Source organism: Pseudoliparis swirei, chromosome 19 (genome assembly GCF_029220125.1).
Source record: "Pseudoliparis swirei isolate HS2019 ecotype Mariana Trench chromosome 19, NWPU_hadal_v1, whole genome shotgun sequence".
Taxonomy (NCBI): Eukaryota; Metazoa; Chordata; class Actinopteri; order Perciformes; family Liparidae; genus Pseudoliparis; species Pseudoliparis swirei.
This window is the reverse complement of record NC_079406.1, coordinates 12,766,883-12,785,562: the sequence shown is the minus strand read 5'-3', so window position 1 is coordinate 12,785,562 and position 18,680 is coordinate 12,766,883. Positions and strand designations below refer to the sequence as shown.

General features: G+C 42.3%; 1 protein-coding gene across 2 annotated transcripts; it reads left to right on the top strand.

Moving 5' to 3' along the window:
* The first annotated feature begins 3,402 nt into the window (after positions 1-3,402).
* kdm3b (lysine (K)-specific demethylase 3B) lies at positions 3,403-17,571 on the top strand. 2 transcript variants are annotated; one of them, XM_056439420.1, is made up of 25 exons: positions 3,403-3,846; positions 5,570-5,737; positions 6,537-6,650; positions 6,943-7,048; positions 7,441-7,565; positions 7,760-7,813; positions 7,984-8,682; positions 8,790-9,948; positions 10,022-10,238; positions 10,446-10,660; positions 10,768-10,920; positions 11,080-11,187; positions 11,320-11,447; positions 11,536-11,833; positions 11,944-12,197; positions 12,384-12,656; positions 12,793-12,964; positions 13,071-13,161; positions 13,659-13,789; positions 13,886-14,005; positions 14,246-14,269; positions 15,346-15,485; positions 15,812-15,988; positions 16,113-16,247; positions 16,578-17,571. In XM_056439420.1, exons 1-25 carry the CDS (start codon positions 3,637-3,639, stop codon positions 16,656-16,658), a joined length of 5,352 nt encoding a protein of 1,783 aa, XP_056295395.1. In that variant the 5' UTR covers positions 3,403-3,636; the 3' UTR covers positions 16,659-17,571. The 2 variants fall into 2 exon arrangements, with proteins under 2 accessions (XP_056295395.1, XP_056295394.1); XM_056439419.1 differs by having other exon boundaries at positions 11,533-11,833.
* The last annotated feature ends 1,109 nt before the right edge of the window (positions 17,572-18,680 follow it).

Below are 18,680 nucleotides of genomic sequence, written 5' to 3'. Positions count from 1 at the left end.
CACAAGAAACACCTAATAACTGACTTGAGGCTTTGAAATAGCCGAAAGAAGACGGCCTATTTTTTAACAAAAAGCTTTTTTAGAAAAAGAAAGATAAATATTTGTATTGTTATTATCTCTTTTGACATTTTGATGTGTAGATTTTGTATATATTGTATGATGTATCTTATCTTGTATCGCTCATGAATAAATAAGGGGTGTGTTTTTCAAATAGAAAACCTCTGGATTACTTTGTTCGCCATATGACTTTTCAGTTGGAAAATGTTATTATGTGACAGCTTTATTTAATACTCTTGCAAGACCAAAGAAGACTCTCATGTTGCACGGTTCCAGTAATACATTTCAAAGTAAATGTATTTTTGAATGCTAGATCATAATTTGACCAAGATTGACCATTCTTTATTTCTGTCCAAAGAACGCACAGCTTAAACGTAAAAATACACAGCCATTAATATCACAGTGTGAAAAGGTTATGATGTTTTGTATTCACTAAAATAGAAGTCGGAGTTCTACATATTTATAGCTGAAAGTTATATTTACTCCACAATATTGCAATATAACTTTGATTACTCAGTGCTGCATAGTCCATGTGCTACTTTCTTTTTGGTAGCCTATTGAGATAATTAATAAATTTCTGAATGTAAATACATTTTTCTACTCATATGAATGATAATAATTCACTCTGGCAGAACACCCCTTGATATGACAAGTGTCAGCACTGCACTGCATTGAAGAGTTTGTGGCAGTGTAGCATCTCCTAGTGGCCACAATCCTACACCTCTGAGTGTCCTGGGAGTGGACGTGGACATGGTGGAGGAGTACAAGTACCTGGGCGTCTCCATCGACAGCCGACTAAACTGGAAGGCCAACATCAACGCTGTGTACAAGAAGGGGATGAGTCGACTCTTTTTCCTGAGAAAGCTTCGATCCTTCAACGTGTGCAGCAAGATGTTGGAGTTATTCTACCAGTCGGTTGTCGCCAGTGTGCTGCACTTTGCCATTGTCTGCTGGGGGAGCAGCATCGGAGCCGGTGACACCAGCCGTCTCAACAAACTGGTTAGGAAGGCTGGCTCCATCATCGGCTGCCAGCTGGAGCACCTGGAACAGGTGGTGGAGAGGAGGACGTTGAAGAAACTTGTGTCCATATTGGACAACCCGGACCACCCTCTCCACCACCTCCTACAGGGACAGAGGAGTACTTTCTCCAAACGTCTCCTCACGCTCCGCTGCCACAAGGACAGATACAGGAGAACATTCCTGCCGACGGCTATGAGGCTCTACAACAGATCACCTCTTGCCAGATCCTAGTGCAATAACTGCAATAATAACTTCATATCCACACAATGTTGATCTGCACTTCACACATTTCATTTACTTACACTACACACATACACACACTTTGCATTTTGCACACTGTCTATATTTAATATTTTTATATTTAATTTAATTTGTCATTAGTATTGTATTGTGTATTGTGTATGCATATATGTTGTATCGATACATATATATTTTATTTTATATTTTACTTTGTATACTTCTTGTATACATCTTTATCTTTCATCCCTGTTTTTTATATTTTATTTTGTATTCTTGTGTGTTTAGTTTATTGGTGCTGCTACTGTTACGACAAATTTCCCCTTGGGGATTAATAAAGTACATATCTATCTATCTATCTATCTATCTAACAACAATACTCCTACAGCCACTGTGCTCCTACAACGCATAGGAGGAATGTCTGCTTTTTTCAGGAGGTCAAAATGGGAAACACCGTAGAACTCAAAATTCACCACATCTGAGATCACCTTTCATGGCCATTACGATGTTAGGTTACATTTAAGATTTTTGTTGTTGCTTTTATTCGGTTGGATTTTCTGTTTATTTGATCATGTTTGAATATATTTATATATATATATGGAATATTTTTTTGTAACAAGTCAAAATCAATATTAGTATAGGCCCTTAACCTTCCTCTTCATCGAATTCTAAACCGTTTAGTTTTTAAATGCAAAAGAATTTTATTTTATTATTTTTTCATACACTTTTTTTGCTTTTTCATTCCTCTATTTCAACAAAAAAAAAAAAAAAAACAATTTTAAAAAAAATCAATAAATTTCAATGACTAAAAATTGTTGGTTGAAAGTATGACCTTCGGTTTTTCACCCCGGTAAATAAGATTATAAATAAGATTATAGAGCCAAATAAAAACTGTCAGCCAAAATCATTTCAGCCAAGTCCACTAGCAGTCCCCCTCCCTCCTCTCCCCAATCATGCTGCTTTAGGGCATTCTCCATTTGCATTTCTCTCTCCAGACTCAGGCAAGCAGGCCTGAGAAAGCTTGAGAAAAAGAAGGAAAAACCAAGGAAAAAGTGTGTGATCACTGCAGGGTCACACTGGACTGTCACTTACACTTACCAGCTATGGCCACCTGACCAGCTATGACTCAAAAGACCTGATTCTAAGTCAAGCAAGACACACACGCAAGTGCTTCAACTGGAAGTGTTATCTGCAAGAAACAAAATAAAAGTGTCAGAACACACACATACACACACAACACACACACACACATCTACACACACACACACACACTTGCACACTCTTTTTTTTTTTGTTGAGTTTTTGTTTTTTTGTTTTGATTGATTTGTTTGATTTTTGTTGATTTTTTTTTGATTTTGTTTTGTTTTGCAAAATCTATGTTTTGTTTTTATATTTTTTTTTTTTTTTATTTTTTATTTGTTTTTTTGTTTTATTGAAAAAAAATTTTTTTGACTTTTCTTGATATATATGGGTAAAAATTGACTATAACACTATAAATGTTACTATCGTTAATAATATTAAATAAAATAAAAAAATAAAAATAAATATAACAAATTATTTTTAGAATGTGTTCTAATACCCCTCAGTACAATACAAACACACAACAACATTTATTTTTTATTTATGAGGTTCATTTTACCATTTTCAAAATTGAAAAAAAATATATACTGAATACAAAGAAGAAGAAAGCCCACACCAAAAAATATAAAAACCAATATTTTCATGGATAAGGAAGCTAAAACAGGCCTAAGAAGAGAGAAACAAGAGATGAGATAGATCATTGTTGTTGTTGTATTTTTTTACAGATGAAGACACGGGTCGGCACCGACCCGCTAACATAAGAGATGGTAGCAGAAAGCTAACACAGGAGGAAGGTTAATAGGCCCGAATGAGTGGCTTCACTTAATATTAGCAGCGTTACCACTGCGGGACATCTTGAAACTAACGCATCCCAACTAAAACGTCCCCCAGCGTGATCGCCGGGCCGGCCTCCAGGGGGCGCTGTTTCCACGCTGCTCTCTATCTCCGCAGTGCTGCCTGTCGAGGAGGAGTGCGTTTGATTGTTGCAGGGCTCAATGGCGGACAGAGCTGGATAGTCGCGTGAGCACCGAGGACAATAACATCTCGACTGAGTGAATTCCCGGCGTGACCTGGTCCGCTGCTGCGTCCCCCCACGGGCGAACGTTTGTTACGGGCTCTCTCTCAATCACGTTGAGTAGAAAGTCGTCGCAGCTGTTGTCTGCTCGTCTTCTATCGTTTCTTGAGTTATCGAGCGGAGAAGTTATCCGTTCATGGTGGCCCACTGACTGCAGCTAGCAAGCAATGGAGGTCTCCCTTGAACTGATAGGAAAGCGTCTGCTTTTGCTCCTCGACGACGGCAGGTCTGCGAATGGATCGGAGCCGGAGCCGGCTGCATGGACCCGGGACTGGCTCCGGGGGACGGTGCGGGCAGTGAGCGTCATCGGCCTACAGGTCCCGGAGGTTAGCGGGGAAGAGGCGACAACAACACCCGCTGCTGCTGCGGGACTGACGGTCAGTGTTTACAGACGAGAGGACGCTCTGCATGGATAAATACACACGACCGGATGTGTGTAACGTGTAGAGCACCTCTCTCTCCGGCCAGTAACACTACTTAACGTCGGTTTAACCGTCAACGTTGAAACTTGTGTTGGCAGGTAACGCGAGCTCGCGCAAGCTAACGTTACAAGTTGCGGGCGAAGCTAAACTCGAGGCCGGGGATTCTCTGGCCTTTGCTTTGTTCGCTTTTTTTCTCTGTAGAACAACATTAAGCTCAGCCAGAGATACTTGCAAAGTCGTAGCATTAAGGTGTAAAACACAGATGCGACAGAGATAACAAGTCGTACACGATATTGAAACCAATCGCTGTGTGAATAACGACGTTAGCTCCTAGGTTTCCTTCTCGCGTTAGTTTAGTTAAAGGCCTCACAAGTTCATACGAGGGTGAACAAGGAATCCCTCCGACTTCACTATGAGGGTCCATATTATTTAGTGTTAAGTCCAACGCACATGTGTATACTATAATAACCTATTAAATTAATCCTCCTAAAGTGTTAGTTAACATTTAGCAGGGTTGATAAACTGCAGAGCGACATTTGGGTGAGATGTGTAAATGTGGGGTGGTGGTGGTGTGTGACGTCTCTGTTAACACACACTTGATAGATAAAACGGACTCTTTTACAACATAATATTACAATAGTAAGTAATTACCAAGTGTACACATGTTTGATTCATCTAATATTAACACTTTATTCGTACATAAATATAAGGAGATTCAAGGGATACAATGCACATATAATACAATTGTGATCTATCAAAACCTAGGTTTATTGGATTACAAATCAAATAGTTTAAAATAATGTTGAGTTACAATGACCATTATTGTAATTTGTCTTTGTCTTTTAATAATGAAACAAAGTTAAACCAAAAAAATGTCAAGGAGAATAACCAGCGCCTATCCTTCTCACCTTTTTCACTCCTGACCCGTTTTCATGCCTGAGAGGTTCCCTGGTGAGTCGAATTTTCTCGCACATTTTGGAACAAACTGGAATACAGGTGTCCATTTACAAATCTACAGGCTATGATAATTATCTAAACATTCTGGATATGGATGCATGTAATATTAGGAAATACTAGAGCAGATTACACATTAATGCGATATGCTTTGATTAACTTTAAATCAATAAAAGTGGACTAATGGTCTATGTTTAATACTATCAACTGCCATTTTTAAAGGCTGTGTGTCATTTTGAGACCGTTTATCATTAACTTTGTCTTTTAAACCAGAGTAGCTAGATAACTAATCATTGACAGGTACTCCTCCTGTTATCCTTTCCAGGTGGTTTGTTCATGCAAGTCGCATTCTAGTTCTATGCAAAATTAAGTGTGTTATCCAACTCTCGCTTCAACAGTAAACAGGCCACTCTGACTGGCATTGAATGTGCTCAAGACAAATGATCATATCACCATTGTTCCAGTGACATTTACAAACCTGCTGTAGAGGCCAGATTATGTCAGGCTGTAATAAAAGAAAAGGCACTGTTGGCGTGGGCAGATCGGAGCCTGTCCTCTATTTGCAGTAATTCTGTTTCCGTTAAGTTACTTCCACTATTTTTCTTGTGTACTGCATTTTATATTAATTTGATTTGCCATAGTTGCAGTTACCGAGGAAGCCCTCTTATATCACTTTACGGTCCTTATGTTTATGTTATGCTTCTTTCTGTTTTTCCACCTGCAGGTGTTTGTGGAGTTTGAGAACGCTTTGCAGCGCTGTTCTTGGGTGCAAGTGTTTGACAAGGGGGTGAAAGCCGTGTTGGTGGAAGACTCTATTGTTTGGGCCAGTCGAAGTGATGGAAGTAACGGGACTGCTGGAGCCCCGGCATCATCCACAGCCTGGCCTGCTCTGGTGAGTCAAGCCGTGAAACAATCTGGGTTAACTTCTTAAATACGGAATAGGCTTCAGGACGAGGCCAACCAAATAGACTCAATCCTGTTTGAGCAGGTCACTAGTGTCTAGGTTATTGAGATGCATTTGAAATTAAATGCTTTGGACTAAACACTGATAAAGGCTAGAGATGCTTTTCACTGTCCTGGCCCACCCTCCCCACTCAGACTTTCCATAGAAATCCGTAGTCACTCTCCAGTTCATCCTTCAGCTCGAATGGTTGTTTTGAATTGTTTGTGCCTAATGCAGACGAGACGGACTTTTGGCTCTGCTTGTGTGTTCGTGTGGGTATTATGACTGGAAATGGGGGCGGCTGTAGCTCAGTGGGGTAAGGGGGTCGTCTTGCAACCCCAAGGTTGTCGGTTCGATCCCGGTTCTCCCCATTAGTTGTTGCAAGTCGAAGTGTCCTTGAGCAAGGCACTGAACCCCCAGTTGCTTCCCGGGCGCATCACTGCAGCCCACTGCTCCTTAATAACTAAGGATGGGTTAAATGCAGAGAACTAATTTCCCCTTGGGGATTAATAAAAGTATATATCTTATCTTAAATACAGGAATCCGATATTACTCACTCTAACATGACTTAAAAGTTCACGGCACGACAATTTCTGGTGTAAATTTAGCCGATATGTTTTGACTTGCATTTATAAAATCTAGTTATCCGTATTATTTAGAGATGTAAGAATGTAATTTTACTGTTCAATTCAAATAAGATGAATTTTTCAACAGTCAAATAATTTCATGTTGTTCACTCTTTCATCAGGTCTTCCGCTCCTTGGTGGACAGAGTGGGTTTAGGACCGTTGGTTCCTGTGGAGTATTTTGGAGACAAGAATTTTGAGTTCCTACCTGATAACAAAACTGTCCAGAGGTTTGAGGTGTGTACTTTTGGATTTCAGTATGCTCAACTTTTTTAGCAGTGTTAAGTGCTGGAACTATTAGTTTATTTGTAACGTTAAAAGTTTGTTATCATGGCAGGAATATGTAGGATATTTATTAACTTTATTGGACAGGACATTTTGTATTTCTTTTGCCATTTAAAAAAAGATACAGCGTAAACTGTTCGTTGCAGCCTTGGTGTTCTTTCCTGTAATATTCTGGTGTGATGTTTAACAGTATTGCTTTGCCAGTATCATATCTGAGGACAATGTGTTTTGTGTCCTTTTGCAGGTTGATAAAGACCTAAGACACCCGTTGCTGTTGGAGCAGCCCTCACTGCAGACTGCCATTTCCAGCTGGCGTGCTGACTTTGAACTGCAGGAGATCTTCAGAAAGGGTAAGACTTCAACTTTTTTCTATATTGTTTTTCGGGACTTGGATATAATGTTCATTTGAAATGCTTAAACCTGTCATTTGGCATCAAATGTTGGTAACAAATTATGTTGAGCACTGAAAACATTATACAGACAGACTAATAACAACAGTGACCGTAAATCATTGTGTTTCTGATGCAGAAAATGTTGAAACATAGCATGAACACAATATGCAAAGATAGTGAATTATGTTCATAGTTTGATGACCAAGAAATCCACTAGCAGTATAATGATCATCTTGTTTCAGGCCTTTACAATCTTCACTTCTGTGGTATTGTTGACTTGTGATGTGAGGTGTTTAATTTAAATCTGCCAGAATGTAACGCTCTTACTTTCCCCCTGTCCTGGCCTTCAGGTTCATACACTATTCAAGGACGCAGGGTTCGCGTGTACCAGCCAGAGTTTGAGGAATGCTGGGTTTCAGGACTGGTCTCGCAGCACGACCCGATCTCACACATTATGGAGATTACCATAGATAAGGTAAAAACCGTGTTGCTCGTTGAATTGGGACGCAAATTGTATCAGGATCTAAATACCAAAACAAATAAGAGATACAATATCAAACAAATACTTCCTGGAATGGGCGAATGAAGTAAATCTAGAGGTGGATTGGCAGTGCCGCCAGTTATGGTGTCAAAGGATTTTGCTTAAATACCATCTTTATTTTGCTATAGGGAGAAAATCAGACTGTAGATCCTCGCGTGATACATGTCATGCTGGCAGACGAGGTGAGTTGGTCATATCATCCATCTGTACTTTGTAATTGGTTGCATTGAATTGTACCTGTATCTTCCCCCTGGGGGTCAATACATGATTATCGTGTATTAGTACCTATTTTTAGCTTTAAATAATTTGTCTCCCCGTGTTAACAGAATTAATTCTTGTACTACCCTTTTAGCTTGGCAAGAATGGGCGGCGAAGGAAGGACAGTGAAACAACGAAAGGTGACGGTGGACGCAGACGTAGGACTGCCTCTGAAGGGGATGATGACTTGAACTTGAAGCGTTTTAAAGGAGCAGTCGATGCAGGAGCTGATGGGCAAAAATGTGGCGATTCCAACAAGATCCCAGCAGAAGGGATGGGGATCTGGGGAGGAGACTCTGCAGAAAGAGTCAGCAGCACAACCAAAAACGGAAGCTCTTCAGAAGGAACCTTTGCTCAGGGCAGAGGGTTGTCCCCAAACACCAACTCCACACTCCAGATGGACCAATCGAACGCTACTCCTCGTCATCCCGCCCATGTCAAAGAAAATGGGCGCTCACTCTCCACACAAGGAGCAGCAGATTCCACCACTGTAGTTACTCACACCCCCACCCCTCCCCCCCTCAAACCAGCCCCCTCTCCCTTCTCCACCACTTCTTTCCCCTCGCTAGGCCAGATGCCAAGCCTGGTCCCTGGAGCTCCAGCCCCCAAAGCCTCATCATCCCCCCAACCAGACCGAGTGGAGGCCTCCTTATCAGCTTATTCGAAAACAGCTGCTCTTGTTTCCCCGGGGCCTGTCACCATTTCTTGGGCGCATGACAGCGGCCCTAGTGTGGCACTTTCTGCCTCTGTGGGCTTTAGTTCTAAAGCCCCCACCTGGGGAAGCCAGACTGAGGTAAGACAATCCATATGATCAATACCATTATATGATGCCTTTTTAAGTCATCACAGTTTTGTTTCTGGTATTAATTTCATGTTACTGTACATCATTGTGTTTCACAGGGCTCCAAAACGTCATCAGGCTTTGGTTTGCCCCAGACTGTGCCCACTGCTTCTGTATTTGGAGATGTTACCTCTCAGACCAATGGCGCTCCTACGACTGCCTCCCAGGACACGCCGAGGCCCTTTGGCTTTGGCTTTGGCGGAGCAAAGAACGAGACTCAATCCAAACGAGACCAAAACTTGTTTTTCCAGTGCATGACCCAGAATTCTGGATCCAGCCCAAGTCCAGCTGCTGGTCCGACCCAGTCCAAGGACACTAATTACTTCACCACAGTGTCCGAACGCTTGAGTAAAGAGCCCCCTAGCCTTTTCAAGCCTGCGACCTCCACTGAAGGGCTGAAAAAGCCGGAGCAGCCCAATGTGCCTGAGACTCATTCATCAGGAAATGGTGTGCTCAACAAATCCTCATTGGCCTTCCAGGGCATGGGTGGCTCTGCAGGAGGAAGAGGTTCTGGTCTAAATGTTGGTGGTCTGACGGGGGCTGCTGGAGCTTATCTAAGTACTTCTTCTAAGAAGAGCAGTGCTAATGGGACTTCTGTGGGAGGCTTTGGGATGCAATCTGGTTTTAATACTTCAGATAGCCACCAGAACCTTTTTCTGCAGGCCTCCAAAGAGCCTGCTAATCCGTTTCTGGCATATGGGGACAAAACCTCCCACACCTCCTTTGCTGGCCTCACTGGGGCTGAGCCACAAAGCCTTGGCCATGCCTCAGACAGCAAGCCAAACCTTTTCACCATGGCCGAGCCACCAAAGGGGATTCTGTCTGCTTCAGCCAGCTCTTCTTCCTCTCCAGCACAGAGGTCACAGAGTGATGGGACTGTGACAAAAGGGGAGCTAGAGGCCGGTGAGATGCCTACATCCACCTCAGGCTGCCCCACGTTTGGAAGCACTGGCCCTGGTGGAATGGAGGAGGTCCCCGTCTCCTTTGACCAGAGCCAGTCTCAGAAGTTTACCCTGGAGGAAAGGGGCCAATCCTCAAAACGTGACTCTGACTCCAGCAGCAACAGTGACCTGTCTGACCTGAGTGATAATGAAGAGGGCCCTGAGAAAGGCCCAATCCCAGGAGGACCACTTCACCGTGCCAAGGATGGGGCACTGTTGCAGAAAGCTAAAATCCAAGTGGCTGCTAAAGGCCGGCCACGTAACAAGCCTTTCAAAGGTAAGTCTCGTCCACTCTTTCTCGTTTGTGGTGACGAGCTTAGAAATATAATTAACTGATTTGTTTCCCCCAGTGGGCCAGTCTGTACTAAAAGACCAGAGCAAAGTGCGTCGTCTGAAGCAGTCCGGTGAGTCCTTTCTCCAGGACGGCTCCTGCATCAACGTTGCCCCTCACTTGCACAAGTGCCGTGAGTGCCGCCTGGAGCGCTACCGCAAATATCGTACGACAGGCGAAGATAGCGATGATGATCACGACCCAAATGTGTCCTGTCGGTTCTTCCACTTCAGAAGGTACACGTTTGTATGCTTGTGCTGCTCAATGTCTTGCTTTGTGGTTCTGAGCTGTAGAGAAAAAGTCATAGTCAAAGCACTCTGAGACAAATTTGTAATTTGTGAAATTGGGCTATACAAATAAACTGACTTGAATAGTGTTATTAGAGTAGAGGAAGCAATAAACAATCAAGCAATGATGTGTTCCTCTTTTCTTCCCATGACCAGGTTGGCTTTCACTCGTAAAGGTGTACTGCGTGTGGAGGGCTTCCTGAGTCCTCAGCAGAGCGACTCCATGGCCATGGGCCTGTGGTTACCTGCACCGGCTGTCCTAGAGGGCCTTGACCTTGATACATCCAAGTACATCCTGGCCAATGTGGGAGACCAGTTCTGTCAATTGGTCATGTCTGAAAAGGAGGCCATGATGATGGTGGAACCTCACCGTGAGTAGAAAGACATGATTTCATTCACTTTTAATGTTTTATCATTTTGTCTCGAGACAAATCTATTTTTATTATAATCCTCTTTTTTTTCTCGGTCTGTCCTTCAGAGAAAGTGGCGTGGAAACGTGCCGTGCGAGGTGTCAGAGAAATGTGTGACGTGTGTGAGACCACCCTGTTCAACATTCACTGGGTGTGTCGCAAGTGTGGCTTTGGAGTGTGTCTGGACTGCTATCGGCTCCGTAGGAACAGGCCAAGGGAGGGTGAGTCGATACCGAATGACTTTAGGGGGCTTTTAGAGTTGTTACCATTTCACTACCATTAAAATAATACAAACGGGTGGTCACAGGGTTATTACTTTGTGAGATCTTTTGAGGTTCAGTGTGTTGGAAACACACCTGTTATTATGTTCTTTCCTTCAGATCTAGATGACGGTCGAGAGGATGAGGTCTTCTCTTGGTTGAAGTGTGCCAAAGGCCAACCTCACGAGCCACAGAACCTTATGCCTACACAGATTATACCTGGGACAGGTAACGTGTACATTATGATTGAATCATAAATCGATCAATCCCCACCACAAGCATTAAGTAATTGGATATCATCTTGTATTGATACAGTAAGAGTTGTAAGGATTGTTTTTTTTGGGGCCTTTCTCTTTTTAGCACTTTACAACATAGGTGACATGGTGCACTCAGCGAGAGGCAAATGGGGTATTAAGGCCAATTGTCCCTGTACCAGTCGACACACTAAGCCTCTAGTACGCCCCGGTGCCCCCAATGGGATTTCACAGGTACAGTTGTGCTGCATATGTTTTTAGTTTTCCACATCTGCATTCTGAAGTGTTCAACTTTAACGTCTGGTTGTGCTTGTCTCAGCAGTCTACAACAGGTAGTAGTGGAACCCTGGCAGGTGCAGCGTCTGGTATTGGCATCACCCTCAAATTAGAGGGAGAAATATCAGCCATTAAAACAGAAGCTACACAAACAGCAGCGCCATCAGACAGTGGGGGAGGAGAAGGTGTGGGCGGTATCAATAACTCAACCAGTGGTACATCCTCCCCCTGTAACCTCACCCAGTCCTCTGCCAAGGAGTCTCGCTCATCTGGTGAGGGCAACAGCTCTGCGCTGCACTGGCTGGCAGACTTGGCCACACAGAAAGCCAAGGATGACACCAAGGGTAAGTGGGAAAGAGGAAATGCTGAATCAGTGTCGTCTGAGTGCATGAAAAACCTCTAAATCTATATTAAAGTTGAAGTTGCATCGCTATCCTCTTGCCATCTCTTCCAGAATCCGGTTCGCTTCGCGCCATGATGAGTCGAGACAGCCGGCCTCCTTTTGGCCTGGACTCACTCAGTGCCCTGTCAAAGCCTTCTGCCTCCAGTCCGAAGCTATTTAACAGTCTGTTACTGGGCTCCAGCATGACCCAGTCCAAACCTGAGGGGTCCAGTCTCCGGGATCTGCTCAACTCTGGACCGGGAAAGCTCCCCCAGGGGCCTGGAGAGAGTGGGGTGCCATTCCCTTCTGTATTTACCTCAGCAGGGGTACGTGGAAAGCTCATTTTTATTACTAAAAGGCCAATCGGCAATTGATTGAAAAGGGTATTGGTTGTAAGAACACATGTCACATGCCAAACTTTACACTCTGGATGCCTAATTAAAATATGGAAAGCCTAAAATAATTAGCATGTTATTTACCTGAAGTAAAGTTAAAGTGGTTTTGTCTGTTAGAGTGACAAGCTGAAGAGCAGCCTCCCAAACTTCCTGGATCACATCATCGCCTCCGTTGTGGAGACCAAGAAGGCAGAAGGCCGCCGGACCGGGGTGTCTGAGGGCGGCGAGCTCGGTATTTTGGGCGGCCGTAAAGACGGAGTAATGGGCCTCAGTGTCTTGGAACCACATACCTCACATTCCTGGCTCTGTGACGGACGACTCCTCTGCCTACAGGACCCCAGCAACAGCAACAACTGGAAAATCTTCAGAGAGTGCTGGAAGCAGGGACAAGTAAGAACCACAATTAGTAAAGCTCCTGAGGCATCTGTGGCAGCAACATGATGGAGCTGCACAAGAAAGATCGCTGTTTGAGATGCACGGTTTGAAACGTAACCGTCATCTGTCTAATCTCTTCTCTCGTGTGCAGCCCGTGTTGGTGTCAGGGATACATAAACGCCTGAACGGTGATTTGTGGCGGCCTGATGCCTTCAGTAGGGAGTTTGGAGAACAGGACGTAGACCTCGTCAACTGTAGGAACTGTGCTATCATTTCCGATGTGAAGGTCCGAGACTTCTGGGACGGCTTCGAGGTCATCTCTCGTGAGTGTACATCCTATTTTTTCTTAAATTATTATTAAGGCACTGTGTTATTTTAGTTCACGGTTCTTTCAGATATTTCAGCTCATGTGTTTTTCTATGAATGCAGAGCGACTGCAAGATGGTGAGGGCCAGCACATGGTGTTGAAATTAAAGGATTGGCCGCCAGGTGAAGACTTCAGGGACATGATGCCCACACGGTGAGGGTCACAGCAATATGCGGCTGCTTATGTTTTCCATGCTTTTGTTCACCAACCAAGCTACCTGCTTCTTTCCCAGAGGGGTTTCCAACTATGTATCATACTAATAACATAGAATATATATATATAATTTTTAATCGCAAAATTTCATAATTGAGTGTTATTATTAATGGTGTTTTATTAAGTAATTAATTAATTAATTTAATGGGTATATTAATCCTTTTATTGGATTGTTAATATATGCATTTCGTTGCCATTCTTGAGCATTTATGAATTGCACCTCAATTGGTAGCTTCATGTAAGTATTTACAAAAGCTTGTTAAATTGCAAATAACCACAGTAATTGGTCTGTTTCTTTGAGGAATATCTCAATTTACCAGTTATGAAAAGTTAAGATGGATTGCTTTTGCTTTTGTTTTAGTAAAAAAAAAATATTTTTACGAAACACATTTGTGAATCTTATTTTGTGTTGTAATATTCTTTCATACTTTTCCCAGGTTTGACGATCTGATGGATAACCTCCCGTTGCCCGAGTACACAAAAAGAGATGGTCGTTTAAACCTTGCTGCCCGTCTGCCCAACTTTTTTGTGCGTCCTGACCTTGGACCTAAGATGTACAACGCCTATGGTGAGAAGGATTGGCTTAGTCCCTGTCGACTCATTTAGAGCGCTCGTTTCTTTCATCTTCTCTCTCTCACTCCCTCATTGTCTTTCTTTCCCTCAGGCTTAACCTCTTCTGAAGACAGGAAAGTGGGAACCACTAATCTCCATCTGGATGTCTCTGATGCTGTCAACGTAATGGTCTATGTTGGTATCCCTCAAATAGAGGGAGAACCAGGGCCAGGTCAGTGGAGTTAAACACTCACTTTCTGCCCCTCTCTTTGTTGGATAAAAGAAACCACCAATTTTAAACATTAACCACATTGACTACTCCTGAACACTCTTAAAGATGTTTGTTACAGCTGTTTCCTGAACATCATGCTTTTACTGTTTGAGTTGCTCTAGGCTTGACTGGCTTGGATAGGACACTGAAAAGACCTTTCAGTGGGTCACTCATTTACATTATGACATTTCTCTTCCTCAGAGGCATATATCAATGGACGCAAAGGTCTGTAGACTTTCAATTCTTTCACTTCAGTAGCATGCCCTTCTTTTTGTCTAACTCCCCTTCACCTCATCCTGTTGGTATTATCTGTGCTATACCTATTCCCTTGCAGGCGTACACTAGCACATACAATGTATCACCCTTTCTGTGAAAGAGTAATTGTGACTTCCCAAATAATAATGAATGCAACACACACACACACACACAGCTAATATGTTACCTCATTGGCCACCTGGCTAAATAAGTGCATACACATAGTAAGCTAGCAAAGAAACTCTGGGGAAAAACATCTGAGCAAGTGAAGGGCAAAGGTCCACCGAAGCAAACATAGTTTTCATTTATTATCTTCCTGTATTACTGTCAATGAGAGGTCAGTATATGTTCAGGTAGTAAGCTGCTCCGTACGGTCAACCCAATGCTGTGAATGTGAACATTATGTCGGTAAATGTCATTGTCTTTTTCTTTGCCCCGGTGGTTCTCAACGGGTTCAGCCTCATAATCCACATTTGTCTGAAGTCAAAATCATTGAAGATGTGCACCATTTCCAATATGAATTCTTCGGTGCACTAAAAACATTAGTCATTTTTAATAGCATTTTTATGTTTGACCAAATGCTGTATTAACGGCCCGTGATGTTTGTGTCACGTCAGTCACATGATGCAGCTACAAACTGTATTTTAATAAGAGAAGTTGTGGGAAATCTGTGAAGCACTGAGAATGAAACCGTTAATGGACCCCAATCCTACATCTCGCTTGTAACCTATCACGCGATGAGAACAGCTCTTTGCCTTTTTGTCAAACGATATGATGGATGTACATACATGCAGTTGTTTAATAATTATACTATGGCAAATTAGACGTGCAGGTTTGCTTGACCGTACCAGTCACTGGGTCATGAGTCATGACACGTTAAGTAATCAAACTGGAATTAATTCAAGAGAGTAGTCGTCAACATATTAATGTTGAAATGTCAGCAACCATAGATTTAAACAAAAATGCAATCATTGAAACACTGCTGATAATCCTCTGGTGCCCTTTGTGTGTGTGTCCGTGTGTTGTTGTTCTGTTTGGTCCTTCAGAGGTCATGACCACTATTGAGGAGGGTGATGTGGATGAAATGACAAAGAGGAGGGTATACGAGGCAAAGGAGAAACCTGGAGCTCTCTGGCACATCTACGCTGCCAAGGATGCTGAGAAGATCAGAGAACTTCTCCGCAAGGTCAGCAGCCAGAAGACTTCCGTCTGAAATAGCATCTGATCTCTTGAGCTTTACAAAGACACCGATGTATTTTATGAAAAGTGCACTGCCGTTGACCTGTAGCAGATACAATGGGCTTCGAAAATGCAATTACCTTTCAGAAAACTCTTTGCTGGCCAACCGTTATTAATTTAAGACTACATCCAGTGTATACATTAATGTATCTGAATCGTTGGTTTTCCATCCACTACATTCTGGTTTATTATAACAAGTTATCATCAGCTGGTTAGCAACAACAACCGAAGCCAATAGTGCGGTTCTTATTCATCATGGTTTCTCTGTGTCAGGTGGGAGAGGAGCAGGGTCAAGAGAACCCTCCAGACCACGACCCCATTCACGACCAGAGCTGGTACCTGGACCAAGTTCTCCGCCGCAGGCTCTATGAAGAATATGGTGTCCAGGGATGGGCCATTGTCCAGTTCTTAGGAGATGCCGTATTTATCCCCGCTGGAGCACCACACCAGGTCAGACTCTAGTGTGCTCCATCTAGGAAGCTTGCTCTTGATATCCTTTTATTTAGAGAATTGAAGAGACTTAATTATCTTGTTTCATTAACATATTTGTCCATGTTATGCTCTCCCCCTCCAGGTTCACAACCTGTACAGCTGTATCAAGGTGGCAGAGGACTTTGTGTCTCCTGAGCATGTAAAACACTGTTTCAGACTGACACAAGAGTTCAGACACCTGTCCACGACTCATACAAACCACGAAGACAAGCTACAGGTTGGTGTGCTTTTCTCTCATGAAGATTTCTAGTGTCACATTTTAATGCGTTCGACTAGCCACAGAATGAATGATGTGTTAAAACTATGCCTCTGTTTACACAACCTTTATAATCTGCTGGTGTGATTGCCAAGAGAAGTGATTCATTCAGACTAGATCTATTAATTGCTGAGAGTATTTCAATTTATAAAGTATCGATGGATGGAAATCAATATAAAACTGAATTTATACAATACATTTGTGACAACATTTTAAAAAGCCCTCATCAATGTGAGGCGTTGTTTTTTCAATGCCATTGTTTTAACAGACTTCCTGTGGTTTCTTTCTCAGGTGAAGAACATCATCTATCATGCAGTGAAGGATGCTGTTGGGACACTTAAGGCCCATGAACCTAAACTAACACGCCCTTAGTTCCTCACTTAATGTAATCCCAAAATAACCAACCACTCTCACTCCCCCCCCCCCCCCCCCAACAGACACACACACACACACACACACACGCGCAGAGTATACATTAAATACCTACATACACAAGTACAGGCTGCAGATTACAAAGATAGTGTTGGTTCTTTTGGGGTGTTGAAGGTCTGGGTTTGGGGAATGAGAGGTTTGATTTGGGGGAGGGATTAGACGGCAAGGGTCTAATCAGCGCTTTGATAAAGGAAGGCCTTTATCGCTGTTCCACAGTACGCTCAGACTTGTCTAGTTGTTTTCCAATTATAATTTTTGGGGATTAACTCTGTATTTGAGGTCAGTGTGTTTGTTCTGTTGTTTTCATTGTAAATGTGAGAGTTGGGAAGGTAATCGCTGATTTGCCTTTGGAGCAGAGGTTCAGCTTCTATATAAGTGACGGATAAAATGCAAGTTCTGGGCTAACTTTCCTATTTTCATGACGTTGATATTATTTTTCTTAATTAGGAGCGAGGTTAACCTGTGTTTGTAGATTTCTTTTGTTGTTGGGAGTTTTTAAACAGCTGATTGCTTCTGCCCTCTGTGGCTGTAATGAATTTGTGAAGCAGCCAGTGAGGGAAAGCAGACCAAAGTTTTGTATTTTTTGTTTTTTTATTTCACTTTCAGAGTAAGAAGTCTTTTCTTTGTAGACACCACAAGGCAATGATCAGGGGGACTTCAGAGATGGCAGGTTTAGTTGGTTTTTTTGGTCACTTATCTTTGTCTCATGGGATGAATAAACTACAGACTTCCAACAACATTGTTCAAGAATCACAATTGCAGCTGAATAGAACTACTGGCCATTAACATTGTATCAATATATATTGATCTTAGCAGTGCGTTTGATTTTTCACATTAAAGTTTATAAAAACTATTGTTTGTCCACGGTTTGTTTATTATCCACAACACCTCTAGGCCTGTACAACAAGGGTCTCTATAAAACATTAAACTATATATTTAAATGTCTAAATTATGGCTGTGACTAACGCCTTTTGTCATCAATTAATTTGTTTGATACAAAGCAAATATTAGAAGTTTACAGTAATAATAAAACTGAAAAAAGCAGCAAATGCTAACCATCAAGTACTTGAATAGATGGCATTTTTCTGTTAATTGACGTATTAATAAAGTAATTGTTTCAGGATTAAATGACTTATCTAAACGTAAGGTTCCATGTGTTGAATATGGTTGGTGTGTTTTCATTTTTTATTTATTTGTGAACGTATTAAAATGATTAATTTCTCAGCCATATTAACATTTTTATTCTAACAGTTGCTTTCATTTGCAATTTATGTGCTGCATCTTCTTATTTTTTCCTTTTAACTGGCTCGATGAAGCACATTAGTGTTACCATTGTTAAATAAACTATGTAGCATCCACGGGTATCTTTTGACAGAAATGTATTATAAAATTAATAATAATCGTGTTTTAGTTACCTAAGAGTGAGCATATGGAGCAGGTTTTCGTCACGGAGTGGGCCACCGTGTTTGTTCAGTAGCTGAGAACAGACAAACCAAACACTGGCTCTAGCCATGGCCATTCACTTTATCAGAACACCTGGCTTTGAGTTCATTTTACATCGTGGCAAAACGGTGAATTACAACTTCTAGGTCAAAAACAGTGAAATTAGAACATCCGGGTCAGTCGTGATGTCATGTGGCGCAAAAAGATGTTTCATGTGAATGAATTGGTCCCTGCCTCCATTTCTCTATATGCGCGCGCTTGGCCTCTGGGAGAAGTGGCCGTTGATTGCAATCTGCAACCTTACCGCTAGATGCAGCCCAATCCTACACACTGCACATTTAACGCCATGGTATTATGTATTACATTTAATCAAAATGTTTACCACGTGCTCTGATATGTGTCCTGTGTGGCCTCGCTTTCGCTGCTCATGCCTTAATTAGTAAGTAGGTCACAATAATAGGGCTAGGGAGGTTTGACTTGTACTGTATATTACCAAGAAGGACAATAAAAGCATGAAAC

Coding starts and splice junctions, on each gene's coding strand:
- kdm3b (XM_056439419.1), top strand. CDS start 3,637: ATGGAGGTCTCCCTTGAACTGATAGGAAAGCGTCTGCTTTTGCTCCTC. Junction 5,738..6,536: donor CCACAGCCTGGCCTGCTCTG/GTGAGTCAAGCC, acceptor CTCTTTCATCAG/GTCTTCCGCTCCTTGGTGGA. Junction 16,248..16,577: donor ACCACGAAGACAAGCTACAG/GTTGGTGTGCTT, acceptor TTTCTTTCTCAG/GTGAAGAACATCATCTATCA.